A 19,008-nucleotide genomic window follows, 5' to 3' on the forward strand; every position below is an offset into this window, starting at 1 on the left:
GAAATTCTTCCGAGCCTGTAATTATCATGAATTATTGCACTTTCCCCTTCCTTGCTGCTCACAAACAATGAATTCTGTTGTGAAACTAACAAAGAATGTGGTCAAGTTCCTTCAATTGGAGGATGAGGGGGTGGGGGTAATGTTGAGGAAGGGAAAGATCACTTTAAATAAAATCTTACTGAAGATCCTAGGCTGCCTGATTCAGTATTCAATGATAGTGGCTGTTGGGACAGTGTCTCCTCCCAGCGTTGTGAAGTCCATCCTGTGCTGGTGGTTGCCCCCCCCCTGTGTCTCAGTGTGCTCCACCTCCAGCCTCTGATCTCCAGCTGTCAGCCCCTGGACGGCAGCCTGAGATCCACAGAGGCGGATCCACAAATTTGGTAATTTCCCAGCACAAGGGAGATACCCACGAGCTGGCAGGAGGAGCTGTGGATCAGCTCTTGAGCTCTCCCCATTCTGTGGCTACTGATCTAGGCTTAGAGAAGTCTGCTCTAGCTCCCTCTCTGCTTCTCTCAAGGATCCTGTCTATCAGGGCAAGGATATCTACCAAGGCAACAACAACAGGACGAGCAAAAGAAAACACACACAAACAAGAAGGAACGAATGAGAAAAGAAACACAAGGATCCAAGATTTAAAACGAAGTTAGTTTCTCTGCAAGGTGTATGGTACTTTTCACATTTCTGAACAACTGCACTGAATTGTACAAGGTAATTGGCATTTTGAGAGAGAGAGAAAAAAGCAAGCAATTTCTTAATGTTTAGTGAACTGCACTTTTTTTTGGAAACAGCAGTCAGTTCATATGTTGGCTGCTGCACTGAATATTGAAAGTGCTTCTGTTTCAGACATAGAGGGAAAAAAAGGTAGTAAAGATTTTGTGCCTGCAAAAAGCCACTTAATATGCTCTACGTGATGTTGAAATATTATACAGCACATTGTGAAAAAAACCAGGCTTTGCTATTCTTGTATTGTAGCAGAAAACTTGAGATGCTATTTGGCAGTCTGTGACTAACTTCAGGATATCTTAAGGCTGCAAGAGGGCATTCGATAAAGTAATTAAATGGCTCTGGGGGGCTATTTCTTTTAAGATGCATTATTTTAATATTCTAAATGCTGCAGAAGAAAAGGATATCATCTGAATAGTTTGATAATGTTGGCTGGTTGGTGGGAATATAGTCTGTCTTGAAGCTGACGTTCCAGTGTAAATGATGAGGGCATAGTCGAGTCAGTGTTTGCTGTGGTGTGCACTAGAGAGGAACTTGAAAGTCTGCCCTTGGACAGATGTTCAAATATTGAAGGATGAAATCAGTACAGCATGTGGCTGTTTGATATACCAATGTATAATTTTAGCTTGGGATGTTGAATTTGCCCAAACGAACCTTAAACAAAAATAAAAGAGAAAGTAAAGAAATATTGAAAATGAATGTAAAATATAAAATGTACTTACCTTTCGACATCTAGTTATTAATTTATTATGCTTTTTTTAAATGCTTACTTTTATTTTATGAATAATTTCTAATTTTAAATGAGAGGGGAAAAATTGAGAACCACTCCATGCTTCAGCTGAATCACCATCCGGGCTGGCTCTTCCTGAAAATATTACCCGTTTCCCCCTCCATAGCAGTTAGTGTGGAGCACTTCAGCCACCAGATGACGCCAGGCTTCCCTCTATAAACAGACTAGCTTCTATGTAGCTTCAACAAGTCTCGTAGCAGGCAACAAAAGCAGTTTTCATGTGAGCTTTGGACCACATACAGTGAAAGTCCTCTTCGCAAGGACTGAGAGTAGATGCCAGGAAAACAAACGTCAAGAAAAAGAGGACTGTTTTTTTTTTAAATGCCCAATGCAGAAACGGAAACCTGAAGTTTACTTTTTTTTAAAAATCAGTAGTTCCTTTTTTACACACCTCCTTGTTATACAGTCTCTGTCTCTTTGCAAACTAACATAGGCGTACCTAAAGGAACTTTTTGTTGGGTGGATGAATAGTCAGATAGAAGGCTTTCTGTCATGAATTCAGCTTATGTTAGAGCATTGGGCAATCACGGTTAAGCTACTACTAGTATTGCACTTTTACATTAACTGTCGTGTGTAATGAAAGAAGATAAAGGATGTAGGAGTCAGTCAGCCATTTAAAAAACACTTTGCTGTAGCCGGGCAAGTGTGTTAAATGTTTTCTTTTCCCCCACTTTTTGTCCCTCTCCTTTATCAACCAATTTTCTTGCCTCCCTTTCTCCCCTTGGGGTGGCATTGTCTCCCACTGGGGTATGGGTTCCACAGGTGCCTTCTCTCCTCTGGTAGCCCACTGAAGCAGCCATTCTTCATCCGTGAGCCAGGACAGAGTGTCGGCAGGCTTTTCCAATGCATTACAGTCGGGCTTGACCATATCCTCTCCCAACTTGCGCTTTCACGAGGGTCACTGAGCAAGAGCACAGGTCACTCCCAACCCCCAGCCAATTTCCCCCTCATTAGCTCAGGGGTGCTGAGGCCAATTTTAGCACTTCTATGATACCCTGGCTGAGATCAATGAACTCAACACCGACCAAGGCTGGCACCTGTGACCTCCCTACTCTGTATGGCTCAGCAACACCCCAGCTGAACCATTGGGTGAGTTGTAAATTGATGTTTCAATTTAAATGTGATCACAGTCTTTGATGGAATTTATCAGATGTAAGTGCAATGATTCTTTCAATAGTTAAACTAATGAGAACTATATTGCTTACATTTTCCTTTCAAAGGTGTCATTGTTTCCTACCTATCTGATTGGCGCCAGGATCTTGCGTTTTAGAAGGAATCTTATAGGGCAAATTGTGGATCCTATTAAATTGTTTTCAAATACATTATTATATGATGGCAGTGATACATTTATAGATCTAGGGTTTAATTCCCTCTCGTAACCCACTGCCTAGTATATTTGCTTAAACAGGATAATAACTACATTAAAACAGTGCAAAAGAAATGCTACTTGAACATCTTAACCAATGTGGTACCAGAGGATGTTGAAGTCTCTTGTATTTTGGTTGTATTTGATAGGTGTCATTACCAGATCTTTTTATTTGGTTCACTGTATCTTTGGTGCACCATTGGTTTAATTTTTCATAAGCTGTTCAGTATTGATCCTATTTATTTAACTGTCTTTGCAATAAAAGACCATTTTTTTCCCCCAATTACTTTCTGTTTATGACAACTTTGGGGGCATTTCACCTGACATCACGACACCTGTCACTCCACAACCTCTCGCTAAATTAACATGAGGGAAGCACGTTGAAAATTGGCCAAAAAATTAAAAACACTTCAATATAGATTTGAAAGTCTTTTTAACCAGGTGCGTTGTGTAAATAAAGTGTATATCGGGGACGGGTGGTTTACGCAAGATAAACCACCGTGTCACACAGCTACCACAAATCACAGGTAGCCTACCTAAACCATAGTGCAGAGTCAGGAAGCTGTTCTCATTAGCAGATGAGAATTAGTTTGATTGTTGATAAATTATATCAATAGAAATTTAAGTAATTGCCTGGAGACCAAGCCAACTGGTCTGGGAATGGTACAGAGCTGGTTTGGCGGTTCAGCTTTTATTTCTAGAAGGCTGCTGTGAGCATTGCTTTCATAAGTCCCCTACACTGATACACATTTCTGCTCTTTGAATCACCTGTTGGATCATTTGAGTACACTTTAGCTGATGACCTTGATGTGAAAAATGGAGCTGGACCATATTTAAAATTGTTAATACGTTACTGTGTTGTACAGTTGTCAACCCTCCAGGATCGTCCCGGATTCTCCGGGAATTAAAGATTCTCCTGTACGCTGCTGTGGGCAACCCAGGAGAAAAATCATGGGGGCATTAAAAAAATTGTGTGTTTGTTTTTTCTTTTTTGGACACTTTCGTTTGTTAGATATAAAAATATTGGAGGCGGGGTAAAAAGGTCACTTGACTTGACTGGGCAGGGCGGTTGGAAGCAGGAGGTCATTTGATGAAATCTCCAGGAATATGTCAAACCAGGGTTGCCAACCGTACTGTGGTGGGCACTGACCTCACACTTTAAACAAAACATCATGCTATCTTTTCAAGAGTTCAATGTGCAGAAGATACACCGTGAGAAAGGAGCAGTGCATCATCAAAAATAGACCATCGAGTGATGCCAGGCAACAACAACAATTTGCATTTATATAAAGCCTTCAACGTAGTAAAACGCTTCACTCGAGCATAATCAAACAAAATTTGACATTGAGCCACATAAGGAAATATCAGGAGAGTTTGGTCAAAGAGGTAGGTTTTAAGGAGCGTCTTAAAGGAGGAGAGAGAAGCGGAGAGGTTTAGCGAGAGAATTCCAAAGCTTAGGGCCTAGACAGCTGAAAGCACAGCCGCCAATGTAAATGTGTTGCTTAATGAAATGTATTGCCCGCGTCATGCTGGATTCCTTTTCCGAGGAAATTTTGTATTCTCACTATTGTCCACTTCAAGTTGTCAATCCACCATTTCTTCAATGTTTGTATAATTTACTATTTTTTCCCCTCTCCTTTACCGAAGAGTTTAACTCTTGCTGGGGTATGATTCTACAGATATAGGCCGCACTCACCCAAGTGGTCACTCTGAGCCTACCCAGAGAGTTTTGATGGGCAAATAAACCATGGAGAGCATCATAGCTGAGCTCGATTCTGTCCTCACCTAACAGCCACTTCCAGCAGGGGGTCTCTAGATAGCGAACAGATGCAGGCACCCACTGCGTGATTTCTTTTCCCCTTCCATTTCCCTCCCCATTACCCCCAGCTCATAACACAATAGCCAACTGCATGCCTACTGTCACTCTGACTAAGATCAGTTAACTCAACACAAACTGTGAATCAAGCCTGGGACTATCAAGTCCTCTATGGTTCAGTAGCATACCAGACAATGCAATAACTCTGAAGGCTAACCATCAGGGAATCTCTTTCTTTACTCTATAGGATCATATAGGATTGGGTAGACAACATAAAAATCCCACACAATTTTTCTGAAATGTGAGTACTTTTGATTCAAATAAAATGATTTCTATTTGTATTTCATTCTAAGAATTTAAATGGTGCTACGAATTCAGAAATTACTGAAACTCATTCGCACAGAGGACGAATTTGGGGGCAGTTTCCAAAATGATGGCAAACTCGGTCATTTTCAAAATAGTTCTACTTTATGGACTGTTTTAAATATACATTCGAATTAGGTTGGATTTTAAAACTTATTAAAAGGAGCATTGCATTCGCGAAAAGTGACAAATCCCTTCTTGTGTATTTACACATTTGATATCAAATGGTTGAAACACAATCATTAATTTACTGTCAAGCAACAAAATGACTATAAAAATGGTGCTCACTCCATCTGACTCTTCTCTCCCGAAGCAGAAAGAGAAAAAATCTTCACCCCTTTTTCATGAATAGCAGTCACTTTTTTTTTTGTTACTGTACAAATTTAAAGGGATGTGGTTGTTAATTGTCACTTTGCATCCTCCGTGAATCAGACTCATTTTTTTCAATGGCAGGAGTTTCTGTTCTGGCCCCTCCCCCTGCAGCATTTATGATGGCGAGTCATGTATAGCAGATGTGGCTACCATGTTTATCCAGATGTTTTTCAACAGAAGGAAACAATGGCATGGCTGGTAAGACCATCACCAAGGCCATTGATTTGAGGTTCCACGGAAAATTGGGCGGAATCGCGGAATTTCATCCCAGAAAATTCTGTAATGGAACTCAATCACCATAAACCAATAGCCATTATTGTAAACAGATGGACTGCAAACTACAAAACACTAGCATAAATCCTGAGTTCCTATATAACAAAACTAAACTTGGGGCCCGATATTACCATGGCAGTGGGTTCGCGGCGGGGGGGGAGCGATTTTGGTGAAATCAGTCTGCTCCGCGTGCAATCGCAGGCTGATTGGATCCACTTACCTCTTGTTCCGGGTTCCCCGCTGCCAAGCTGCGCGGTGGGCGGACTGCACATGCTCAGTAAGGTCTATCAGCTGGAGGAGCTCTATTTAAAGGGGCAGTCCTCCACTGACTGATGCTGCAAGATATAGGAAAAATTACAGCATGGAGCAGCCCAGTGGGAAGGCTGCTCCTAGGTTTAATGATGCCTCACTCCAGCTCTTATCGGATGGGGTGAGGAGGAGGGGGAGGACAGAGATCTTCCCCCCGACGGGCGGGAGGAAGCGGCCTGCCTCTGCCACCAAGAAGGCCTGGCTCGAGGTGGCAGAGGAGGTCACCTGCACCACCAACATATCGCGCACCTGCATACAGTGCAGGAGGCGCTGCAATGACCTAAGTAGGTCAGCCAAAGTGAGTACACTTACTCATTCCCCTACACTCCGTCTGCCACATCACCGCCCCCACCCCACATCTCCTTCTGCACTGCCAACACTACTCTGTCACATCACCCCTCACACCCACTCAAACCTCATCCTCATCTTACCTGCACTTACTCACCTCGCCAGTACTCATCCCGCCACTACCACTCAACCCAATCCTCATACAATCTCATGGCTCTATCTCATACTCACCCTCTCATGCATCTCTTTCACAGTCAGCCTCACTCAACCTGCCACTACCTGTGCTGCAGCCACAGGGCATGCATCACATATGTGCAGTAGGCAGCGTAAGGCAAACGTGTCGTGAGCATGAAGGGGATGCACAAGGGTGTTTGAAGGTTTGTCATGGTTTTTACTTATATTTAATTTCTGAGCAACTCACATTACATATTATATTGGCACCACTACTGCCACGTCTTTGCGAATCTTGTCTGGTTTGTGCAATAATGCCCTTTCCTGAGGATCACAATGAAGACCCACAACTGATGCCACCCATTGTGTCACTGCAGAGTGGGTGTAGGTGTATTTGCAGGGCTCTTTTGTGCAGACGACTGAGAGACGTCGGCGATGTCCCCGGTGGCACCCTGGAAGGATGCGGAGGAGAAGTTGTTGAGGGCAGTGGTGACTTTGACAGTGACAGGTAAGAAGATGGTGCTCGGGCCAGCCAGGAGCAGCTCGGCATGAAGGAGGCTGCAGATGTCCACGACTACATGTCGAGTGACTCTGAGCCTCCGTGTGCTCTGCTGCTCAGAGAGGTCCAGGAAGCTGAGCCTCGGTCTGTGGACCCTGTGGCGAGGGTAGTGCCTTCTGCGATGCATCTCTCTCTGCCATTGCCCTCCCTCCTGCTGTGCAGGTGGATGTGTCACAGCACTGTGTTGTGGAGCTCCACGTGTCAGAGGTGGACGGCGTGGACGGCGAGGCTGGTGATGCTGTTCGCCCTCCGAGGAGGTCATGACTGCAGCTACGGCGGCCCCCATCCAGAAGATGTACATCTGAGGGGGTCAGCAAGGTTGGTAAATGTGTCTGGACACCGGAGTAAGTGTGCAAGTTGGTGAATTTTATTGTTAGGAGGAGGGTGGTGGAGGCCAAACTTTGTCCAAAGTGACAGAGTGGCCTCCTGCAATGAGTGAGGGTCTCCCCCCCACCCCACCCCACCTGTCAGATGGACCTTTGCAGCTGCCACAGGCTGATGGCTGCAACACGTCCATTTGAACTGGGAGTGTTTCCCCCAGTACGGGAAACAGTCCCAGTTGTTTGTGAAATCCCAACCCTCCTGAAACATTTCATTATTCAGGTCTGTAAACGACCTGAAATACCAAAATAATTAGCTTAAGTGGCACCCCGCTGGCTTTAATTGCCGGCGGGAGTCCCACATGCGGGGGCTGCGCGCGCATGCCAGCGCGTCAGTGGGAAACCCGGAAGTGGGCGGGTTGGAGCCGGGCTCCCGACCCGCCCCGGGAATCTCCGATTTTCGTAGCCCCCCCGCCAGGAACGCACCCGATTGCGGGTGCTAAAATAGAGCCTTTGATTTCTTCGGTCACCTTGAACCAATGGCTCAAACTATGATATCAGAGATCCAGGAATCGTAAACAGAAAAGTGTTATTTTTTTAAAAATGATAAGATCCATTATGGAAACCACATCTGCAGTAAATATCACATCTGGTGAAGGATGGCAACTTCCAAATGGAGTGGTGGTGGGGCTGGAGGGGGGGCATTTAATTCCAACTGTGGATCAGCAGCTCTGTCTGTATACGCAGACAATACATTCTCCACTTTGCTGGTGTGTACCACCCTTCTCCCCCCTCATGCCCCACCTCACTCCCAACATTAGGAAAAGTCTGTGGCCTGAATGGTAAAGTCACAAATACAGCTCACCCATGTGCAGTATTTGCTAATTCTACCACACAGTACAAATGGAGCAAATTTCATACAAACGAAACCAAGTACATATTATGGAGCTGCTTCCACTGGGAATAGTTTATAATATGAATGGAATATTAAAGAGAGATTCTCACCATCAGCAGCCTCTGGTAAAGCAAAGGATGACTGATGCTGTTCATATATTTTTAAAGTTTAGTTAAACCAGTGATGGGCAATGGCTTCGAAGGAATACTGAGTCCCAATACTATCAATTGTAAACAATTTTACAACACCAAGTTATAGTCCAGCAATTTTATTTTAAATTCACAAGCTTTCGGAGGCTTCCTCCTTCGTCAGGTGAACGATGTGAAAATGTTCACCTGACGAAGGAGGAAGCCTCCGAAAGCTTGTGAATTTAAAATAAAATTGCTGGACTATAACTTGGTGTTGTAAAATTGTTTACAATTGTCAACCCCAGTCCATCACCGGCATCTCCACACCAATACTATCAAGCAGCGATGTTAAACTACACAGTGCAGTAGCACCACTGGGTTCATAGTTATATCTTCAATGTTAGTCCAGCTCTCTTGCAGTGTCAGGCTCGATGTCTTCTTTGAGTCAGCGTGCCTCAGCGATATCCTCCGCACTCTAACTAAACTAAATTACTCAAATAAAACCCAGCAGAAATGGACAGAACAGAATATACAGGGATGCAGTGTTAATCAGAGTTCACTGCGACAGATTTTTGAGGGGTCACGATAGTGAGACTACCTCATTTTTAAAAAAATCCACTGCTCCCATACAAGGCACCCTGGGAAGCATTACATCACTGTAGTTAATATGTAGCACTCTGTAGCCGTGCTCTTTATGGAAAAAAAAGTTTTCCAGTAATACCTCGGCTTATAAATAAAAGATTTACTTTCTTTCTATAAATCAACACTGTGGTGCTTTAGGGGGTGAAACTCGAATTGGGTGGGCATTGCAACTGCCGCCAGTTTGCATGCCCCACCCGATATTCAGGAATGCACGGGGCATACAAACGGGCAACAGATAAGATGCCGCTGGTTTTGCGTCCCCACCCAACTAGAATTTCATCTCTTTAGAGTTTTACAGCACGGTAACAGAACAAACTGGCCACAGAAATGTCATCTTGCCCTGAATGCATCAGATGAGGCAAGAAACATGGCCCACCACCCTATCAGTGGTCAAAAATGGAATGATTTCCCTAAAATGTTGTAGTGTATGGACAAGGGCACTTGGTCAGGGATTTTGGCTGTGAGTAAACTATTGACATTTTTTTTAAAAGGGCAGATTTTCTCTTATATTCCTAAAACTGAGAGGGGACACCATAATTCACTGTAATTCTGCATCCTTACTGTGTTGATATAAAAGACTCATCACATTTGCCGTATCAAAGCCTCTAACTCATTCCTTACCAGAACTTCAAAACTGTGGAATTTCTTACCTCCCTCAATCTTCCCTTCCACCTACAAATTTTTAAAACCCAATCTTGGTGCCACCTAATCAATACTTTTTGATTTCCCTTGCTTTCTCTGCTACTCTTTTCAACCTCTGTTGTGTCCTGCACTGTGGCCATTGGTCCTCCACCCAGGTATGTCCATTAGATAAAAAAAAATCCTGTGACCATTCAATGTTGTACAAGTTAATTTATAAATCATCTCAATTCAATAAAAGTCACCAACACGGCAGGAAGAGAATTTCACAGATACTCACTGTTCTTCCTTATCAGTATTTGTACGAGACATTAAAAGGGTAATAGCACAGTTAATGTATGACATCAGGGGTGGAATATTTAGCACATTATGACGTAAAACTAGGCAGAAAACAGAGCTAATTTTTTTTGTAAAATATAGGAAGACACAGTGTTACATTTTTTATATATATTAAAAATGGTTTACCAATGCATGCAGGCATCATACTCCAGATGTCACACTTGGTTACAGATGCAAAACAATTGTACAATGCTAGGGCTTCTGAACTGCAGCCTGACACTTACTAGCACATTCCAATCTGCAAAGCTTCTTGACCAAACAACAATTGAACTGTTGAGAGGCCTCAGGTTGTTTACCGCTAGCAATTAAACTTTATGCCCTTAAAGGAACAGGTCATTTAAACACTGCTTCACCTTAGCAGCAAAATAATACATTCTCTATTATAAAGCAATGGATTATCTGACATACTGTGAGTAATGTCACAGAAGATCAGTTAATGTGTGTGTGTATGTATATATATGTATGTTTTGCAGCTAGCATGTGCATGTCACATTTCAGATGCTATACTTCAAGATGTCATAATTGTTACAGATTCAAACCAATCTTAAATAAAGAAAGCCAGTCAGTTAATGAGCTCTTCTGACCTGGAGCCAAAAATTTATAATCATCTGGATTTGACCTCTTCCCCACTGAGAGTGCTTGAGCAGTGGCCTTAAAGGGAAAGGGCAGGCCAAACACCAATCTGTCTTAACAGTTAAACATCACAACTCTGCTCCAGGCCATAGAACCCATGATTAATGTCATGGGGAATCAGCTAGTGATGTATGATTTAATGTTTTAAATATATGATAGCACCCAGGAATTCCTTTAGTCAAAGTGTCTAACGTCTTCAGAAATCAGATTTCTTCAGTCTAGCAAATTCCAGATTGTCCTTTTATTCTTTGTAATATGTACAAACATAAACATTAATTCCCAACTCTGTTCTTCTTGTTAATGGAAGTTTTATCGTAGATATGGTAAATGCCTGGCTCTTGTGATTGCAGGACCAGTGATTTGAATTGCAGTGAAATCAGGATTTGTTTAATATTATTGCGTAGGTTGATATGCCCCCTAGAGCAAATAGCTAAATGCCCTAACCAATATGGTACTAAGCCAAACAGTGTATGAAGCCCCCAATTCAATCCTTTGTCAGTGCTGAGTTAATTTATCTTGGCTGGGGCAGCATTCAGGACAGTAGAATTGATCTAAGCATCCCTGGGCTAAGGAGTGGAAAGCACAGCCAGAATTCCTGCTTCTAATCTGTGCCTTGCTGGAAAGTGCGCACTTGTAGGTTAACAGACTAGTTCAGTCTTGGTCATGATGTGCCCCACTGTCAAACTGCCAATGTCCAGGCTCATGCATGGGGAGAGGACACAATACTATACGTCAACTGGTACCTTTAGAGCCAAGACCCAGAAAAAGGTCTGATTTTTAAATATTGTAACATGGCTGTGCTACGCTACAGTTACTGCTCTTCAAGTTACATCACCTTGCTGAAGAATTTGGAGGAAACACTTTTTTACTTGCATACAAGCACGTTGTCCACTGATGCAAAAATGTATCATTGAGACACTTAACTCAAGGTATCAAGGTGATGACAATGACACATGACTTTCCTTCATCAAACAGAAAAAGTTTGTCATCAAACATTTTTTCGGGAAGGCAACATCCCTTTAAGAGGTAATTCAAGTGTCACCTTGGCTCCATTGGTAGCACTGTTTCCTTTGAACCTGAATGTCGGCTGATACTTCAGTGCAGTCCTGAGGGAGTGCTGGATGAGAAGCGAAACTAAGGGCCTGTCTGCTTGTTTTTGGTGCTTCCAATCGATCTTAAAGATTCCAAGGCAGTGTTTAAAGAAGAGCATGGAGTTGACCTGGCCAGCATTCCTACCTCAACCAAAAACAGCTTGACTGGTCAGTCATTTCATTTCCATTTATGGGATCGTGCTGTGTGCAAAATTGCTTCCATAACAAAAAGTAATTCAGAGTATGTGAAGTGCTGAGAGATATGATTAAGTGTGGTATAAATGCTGCTCTATTTACTTTTTTCATTTACTTTGGTCTGGGTAATAAAATTAGGCTTAAGTTTCATTTTGGTTTTATGTGTATGTTTCTGGCAAGGTGAGGATTGTCTGGGAATAAAGGATCACTTTTCCGATTGTCTGGGAATAAAGGACCACTTTTCCGATTGTCTGGGAATAAAGGACCACTTTTCCGATTGTCTGGGAATAATGGACCACTTTTCCGATTGTCTGGGAATAATGGACCACTTTTCCGATTGTCTGGGAATAATGGACCACTTTTCCGATTGTCTGGGAATAAAGGACCACTTTTCCGATTGTCTGGGAATAATGGACCACTTTTCCGATTGTCTGGGAATAATGGACCACTTTTCCGATTGTCTGGGAATAATGGACCACTTTTCCGATTGTCTGGGAATAATGGACCACTTTTCCGATTGTCTGGGAATAAAGGACCACTTTTCCGATTGTCTGGGAATAATGGACCACTTTTCCGATTGTCTGGGAATAAAGGACCACTTTTCCATTTTGCAGTCAGTAATTTTATTGACTGGTCCCATTATCCCAAAAGCAACTTAACCCTAACATTGGAACAGCGCCACCTACTGACCAGATGAATGTTTCCTTTTCCTGGTCTGGATCCTGATCTGGAGACCAACTGAACTATTTTCATTTAAAAACCTTTTGGATAAACATCTATTTTCATATTATTAGCATTTATATTTATTACATAGAATTAACAGCACAGAAACAGGTCATTCAGCCCAACTGGTCTATGCCGGTGTTAATGCTACACACAAGCCCCCTCCCACCCTACATTATCGAACCCTATCAGCATATCCTTCTATTCCTTTCTCCCTCCTGTACCTATCTAGCTTCCCCTTAAATACATCTATGCTATTCGCCTCAACTACAGCATGTGGTCAGCACCGTTAAGAGGAGAGAAGGAATTAGTTGGCATTATCTTGATAATTTCAGCTTGTTTTACACAAATGTTAGGTAATTTATTTTAAAAGTGTGCAGTCTTCGTTAAAGGGGCTTTTGTTTTACAAATCTTTTAGATCCAATTTATGTCTCAATTTATGAGCCATCATGAGTTGAATTTTAGTTGGACCTGAATCCTCTGCAGCTTAGAACTACTGCAGTTTGATATGGAAGGTGATTAACAGTGTGTGTGGGGAAAGGCAAATGTGAGATGCTGTGAGGATGAGACAGTTTGGTTACAAGTGTCTGTAAATGTAATTTGGCAGTTAGTGCATATAGGTGTAGTATAGTCGGAGTAGATGGAATTACGCCAAAGGGTGTATTCACACTTAGGGGACAAACTGAACTTTGTAAACATGTTGAGTAATGGATACTTAGCAGGCTGTCAAAAGCTTGCCTTGAGTTATCTGAGAAGTTTAAAGGAGAACAGTACTCGGATGGTACTGGGTTAGAAAAGAAATGTCAGCCCTTAATATGGAATAGAGGAGTGAAAGGATGCTGGTGCCTAAGGTGTTAAAACAGGAGGCCATTAACTGAGTTCATGTCTGATGTCAGCGGGACACAAATTAAAACTGGGCTGCGTTTACGAACACCATCCCGGTACAATTAAGAAGTGTGGTGGTACTGGCAGCAAGTGAGCGGACAATTCACTCTGTTAAAACTGCTGACCAACATACGCTGTCCAATCACCTTAGAGACGGAGCATGCTCCTTGTGAGTTATAGGCCCAGAATTTCCCAGGAGCTGCTCCCGCTCCATAACTTCACTGGAAGTAAATGAGATCCCTAAGGAAATTCCCGGCCATAGTTTCCTTGGAGATTTTTGTAAAAAAAACCTTCATTGATAGTTTAATATTTCACCTGAAGGATGGCACCTCTGACAATGGAGCACTCCCTCAACACTGCACTGGAACGTCAGATGAGGTTATGTACTCAAGCCTTGTGTTGGTCTCAAATATTTGAACTCAGAAGCAAGAATGCAACCAACTAAGCCAAGCTGATGGGGGTAAATTTCCTTGCTTCTCTTTTAATACTATTCTATCCATCTTTCGGATGAGATGTTAACAAGGCCCTGTCTGCCCTCTCGGGTTGACGTAAAAGATCCCACGGCACTATTTCAAAGAAGAGCAGAGGAATTCTCCCCATGTCCTGGCCAATATTTATCCCTCCATCAATACCACTAAAACAGATTATCTGGTCATTATCTCATTGCTGTTTGTGGGACCTTGCTGTGCGCAAATTGGCTGCCATATTTCCTACATTACAACAGTGACTACACTTCAAAAATATTTAATTGGCTGTAAAGTGCTTTGGGACATCCTGAGGTAATGAAAGGCGCTATATAAATGCAATTTCTTTCCTCTTTTATTCTACCAATATGATTGGAGCAACATGTAATATATTAAATGCATCAATTATAATCACTTGGTTTTCTTTTCCATTGCCGCCTTCAGTTTTCCAACCCTGTAATTGTTTACCCTAATTTGGCTCCTTGGGCCTCTTGGTTCTAATTGTTTCCAACACTTACCAAGATTTGATATTCACTGCTTAAACTGCCGTACAACTCTGGGTCCTGCGGGTCTATACTGCAATTAATATGCGCCATACATGATTTGTGTTCATAAAGGAAACTAATAATGCCAAAAGATGGCATAAAATATTGGGATTCTCACATACTCTTTTCACTAGAATCATAGAATCATACAGCACAGGAGGCCATTCAGCCCATCATGACTGTGCCAGCTCTTTCAAAGAGCTGTCCAATTAGTCCCACTCGCCCACTCTTTCCCCATAGCCCTGCAAATTTTTCCTTTTCAAGTATATATCCAATTCCCTTTAGAAAGTTACTGTTGACTCTGCACTAAAATGTCAAATAAAGATATAAATATGTCGCTGATTGACTTGTGAGCAAAAGCACAGCCCAGTGTTGCACTGAGCCGTACAAACCAGAAAATCCCAGGTTTGATCTCTGGTCTGTTAACTGACCTTGGCTAGAGGAACTGTCAGGGGCGTATGATTGCCCCAGTCTAGGTAGGAAAAAAAAAATCAACCTTAGTTCCCGCCCCCGGTTGCTATCCAGTAATGCCTGATGAAGAGCATGCATCAAGTGAGGGCAGTATCAGGCTTGGCTGTGATGCCCTCAATGGGAAAATAGCCTGCCGATGCTCCGTCTAGGTTCACACCGGAAGAATGGCAACTTGGCATGGTACCAATGGATCAGTGCCGCCTTCAGAAGAAGCGAGGGAAGAAGGGGAGAAAGGACTACCCTTAGGATATCTATGCCTGGGAAGAAGCTGAATCAGCCCTGAGAATGTGGTACTCCTGGTAATTGACTTATGGATGAAAACAAATTTGAATTATCCAACAATTAGAATTAAGCAACGTAAGTAACACAGCAAAGTGAGGAATATAGCGCATAAAATAATTCAAATGATCAGATCATTTGAATTAAGCAAGTTCGAATTAAGAGCAGTAGACTATGTGTGTGTATATAATACATACCAGTGGATCGCCCATGATTTTCCCACGGAAGGTCAGGACAAGGCAAATTTCCTTCTATAGGTACAGGTATGGGGGATTTGCAGCTTTTGGACCTTATGAAGCTCTGTCTAATGGTGGTAGGGTGCAGCTGCAGATGTGATGTGTCACAGAATGGTGATGCCCAAGTAAGGAGCACACAACACACATAGCAAATTTAATATATTGTCGTAACACCTTATACTTTTATGTTTGTAAATGTTATTGTAAACGTGAGGTGGTGTTACTGAGAAACGTGAACCCATTTAAGTGAAATTCCTCTTGTCTTCTAGTCTATCAATGACGTTAAAGCCATTTATAAGACTATCATTAAAATAGTAGTCTGTAGAACCTTGTACAATGGGTTAGCATATTTATTAGTATTACATCGCACACCAAGGCAGCTGGTGAATAGTGACATTATTAAATGAGTGTTACCACTTTTTCAGATGCAAGAAAATGTAGAATGACTCCATCGAGTGCCTGTTAGAAGGTCTTTAATATTATATGGAATTTTGTTATGTCAAGATGACATTTATTGCTTGTATAGAAGTGAACTTAATCTAGTGTTATGTGAGCCTATATTTTGTCAAAGAGCCTGCACCAATTACAGAGCCAGAAATGAAGTGTGGTTTTTATGAGGGATCCATTATAGAGAGCGTTTGCCATGTGCCATGGGCTGCTCACCTTATGGCTCATTGTGGATATCAGGAATTTAAGTTAGGAGAAAATGGTATGGAAGAAAAGAGGAGACTTCAAGGTGATACAATAGAAATTTCGGAAGTTTTCAAAATGTCAAAGGGGATTTACAAAGTTGAACCAGGCAAATTAAGGGTTAAGGCTTAAGGGTTCAAACACCAGGGGACACAAGGTAAAAATGAGAAAGTTAGGAGTAAGAAGGGAAGTCAGCAGAAACCTCTTAACCCAAAGGATAACTACTGAATAAATTACTAAGGAGTAAATATTGAAGAAGATAGTATGGGTTCAAATGACAATTAGATATGTTTCTGGAGAGAGGAGGAATATGGTGAGAAGCTGGGTGGGGTTGAGGGGTGTGATGAGAAGATGGATATGCAGAGTTGATTTAGTAAAAAGGAGCAAGTTTGTTTGGAGCTAATGAACTTTTCCTGTTTGTAAAAATTTTACAAAAATGGCATTTCTAAGTATTTAAAAATGATCTTAATGTCAAATTAAAGTAGTTATAGGCCACTGGCTGGATGGCATCATTTTGGCCAATTTTTTTTAAAGTGTGGAGTAGAATTTCAGCGGTGTTTCCCCGACATCCATTGGTGGAAGATTGCCGTAAACTTAGAGAATTGGTGTAGATGGTCATTTACACTGTCTCTCTGGGGTTGCACCTGTTATGACGGGAAATCAGGAGAACACTGCGAAAATTCCAGGCGAACATGTTTTTTTTTGTGACTTGGTTAATACACCGAGAGTGAAAGGTCTAGGATCAGATTTCATAAAGTGATCCTTCTTAAATCTTAACACTTAGGATGAATCAGGTGTGTCCTGGTAAGGTTATTTACTGGTATGTAGTTTCAAAAATTGGCATTTCAGATCATCAAATGAACAAGAGCCTTTTACAGTGAAGCGAAGTAAACTCGTATTCCTTGTGACCTCCCTTTTTGTGTTTAGTTGGGTATGGTTAACCCATGCCTTTTCACCACTGCAGTCAACAGGTGCATGGAGTTGTATTACCGTGCTAGTGGTTCATCCGAGATACTTGGGATGTGGGCGTCGCTGGCAAGGCCAGCATTTATTGCCCATCCCTGGTTGCCCTGAGAAAGTGGTGGGGGACCTTCTTCTTTGTAGCAGATTAATACAACTGAATGGCCCTAAATCACCACCAGAAACAGATCTTTTATTTCATTGTTGTTTGTGGGAGCTTGCTATGCGCAACTGGTTGCCGCATTTCCCGACAGTGACTATAATTCAGAATAATTCATTGGCTGTGAAGCACTTTGGGATGCCCGGAGGACGTGTAAGGTGCTATATAAATGCAAGATCTTTCTTTATTTCTATCCAACTTTCTTATGGTCTATGTCTTGTAAAATGTCGCCTGTGCGGGTAGTGGAAATCTGGAACAGTCCCCCACAAAAGGATGTTGAGGCCGAGAGTCAATTGAAAATATCAAAACTTGAGATTGATAGATTTTTGTTGGGTAAGGGTATCAAAGGTTACGGAACCAAGCCTGGTAGAGTTAAGATACAGAAACCCAATAATCTAATTGAATGGCGGAACAGGCTCGAGTGGCTGAATGGCCTACTCCTGAGTCTATGTTCCTAACTTCTGCATAACACAACTCTCCAGTTATCACAAATCCACCCACAGCATTTGATTACGTCAATAGTACAATACATAGATATACATACACTTACAGGCACCAAGATCCGTTTGCATCCAGTGTCCAAAACCGTTCAGAGGGCGGTTAAAAGTCAACCAAGTTGGTGTGGGATGGAGTCACATATTGCCGGGTAAGGACAGCAGGTTTCCTTCTCCAAAGGACATTAGTGAACCTGTTGGGTTTTTACAACAATCTGAAATATTTATGGCCACTTTTACAGATACCAGCTTTTTATTTCCAGATTTTTAAAACTAAGTTCAAAGTCCCAAACTGCCATGGTGGGATTTGAACTCCCATTCTCTGGATTATTAGTCCAGTAACATAACCACCACATTCACTACAGAACTTAGAGGATATAGTTAACAGAAAACAGGCTGGGGCTCTTTTCTCTAGAAAAGAGAAGGCTGAGGGATGACCTGATAGACGTGTTTAAGATAATGAAAGGATTTGATAGGGTAGATGTTGAGAAAATGTTTCCACTTGTGAGGGTGCCCAAAACTAGAGATCATCAATATAAGATAGTCACCAATAAATCCAATAGGGAATTCAGAAGAAACTTCTTTACCCTAAGAGTGGTAAGAATGTGGAACATGCTACCACAAGGAGTAGTTGAGGCAAATAGCTTAGATGCATTTAAGGGGAAGCTAGATAAGCACATGAAGGAGAAAGGAATAGAAGGGTATGCTGATAGGGTTAGATGAAGTAGGGAGGGAGGAGGCTCGTGTGGAGCATAAACACTGGCATAGACCAGTTGGGCCGAATGGCCTGTTTGTGCTGTTGACTCAATGTAACTGTCATACAATGCGTTTGTACGGTTCTAAATGCAGTCAGCCCAGGAGACTAAAGGGATTTTATTTCATTTGTCGTTTTTTCATTCAGCACATCAAGCCACAGCTGAGTTTTTTTGTGAATTATTATATACATCAAAGTGAGGAATAGGGCCATTCTTCACATGTAATGATGTTGCAGGCTGTTTGACTATGGAGAACATCAGTCAAGCGTGATCCTGTCTTAAACACACATGCTTTCCAGGAGGAGTCACTGGATAATGATCAGGAGCAGGAAACAGTACTGATTTTTTTTCACCTCCCAAACTCACGGGCCACTGAGCACAATGGTGACTCCTCAACTGTTGCTGTGCCTTAGATCAGCTAACTCAGAGCAGGG

At 42.2% G+C, this 19,008-nt stretch overlaps 1 protein-coding gene across 1 annotated transcript; it reads right to left on the bottom strand.

The window, feature by feature from the left end:
• Positions 1-12,070: 12,070 nt before the first annotated feature.
• On the bottom strand, positions 12,071-14,580 carry LOC137301581 (putative uncharacterized protein FLJ45035). Its single transcript, XM_067971134.1, has 2 exons — positions 14,503-14,580; positions 12,071-12,493 (listed from the first exon to the last, which is right to left on the bottom strand). Exons 1-2 carry the CDS (start codon positions 14,578-14,580, stop codon positions 12,071-12,073), a joined length of 501 nt encoding a protein of 166 aa, XP_067827235.1.
• Positions 14,581-19,008: the final 4,428 nt, after the last annotated feature.

The sequence above is a fragment of the Heptranchias perlo genome, chromosome 34 (genome assembly GCF_035084215.1).
Source record: "Heptranchias perlo isolate sHepPer1 chromosome 34, sHepPer1.hap1, whole genome shotgun sequence".
NCBI lineage: Eukaryota > Metazoa > Chordata > Chondrichthyes > Hexanchiformes > Hexanchidae > Heptranchias > Heptranchias perlo.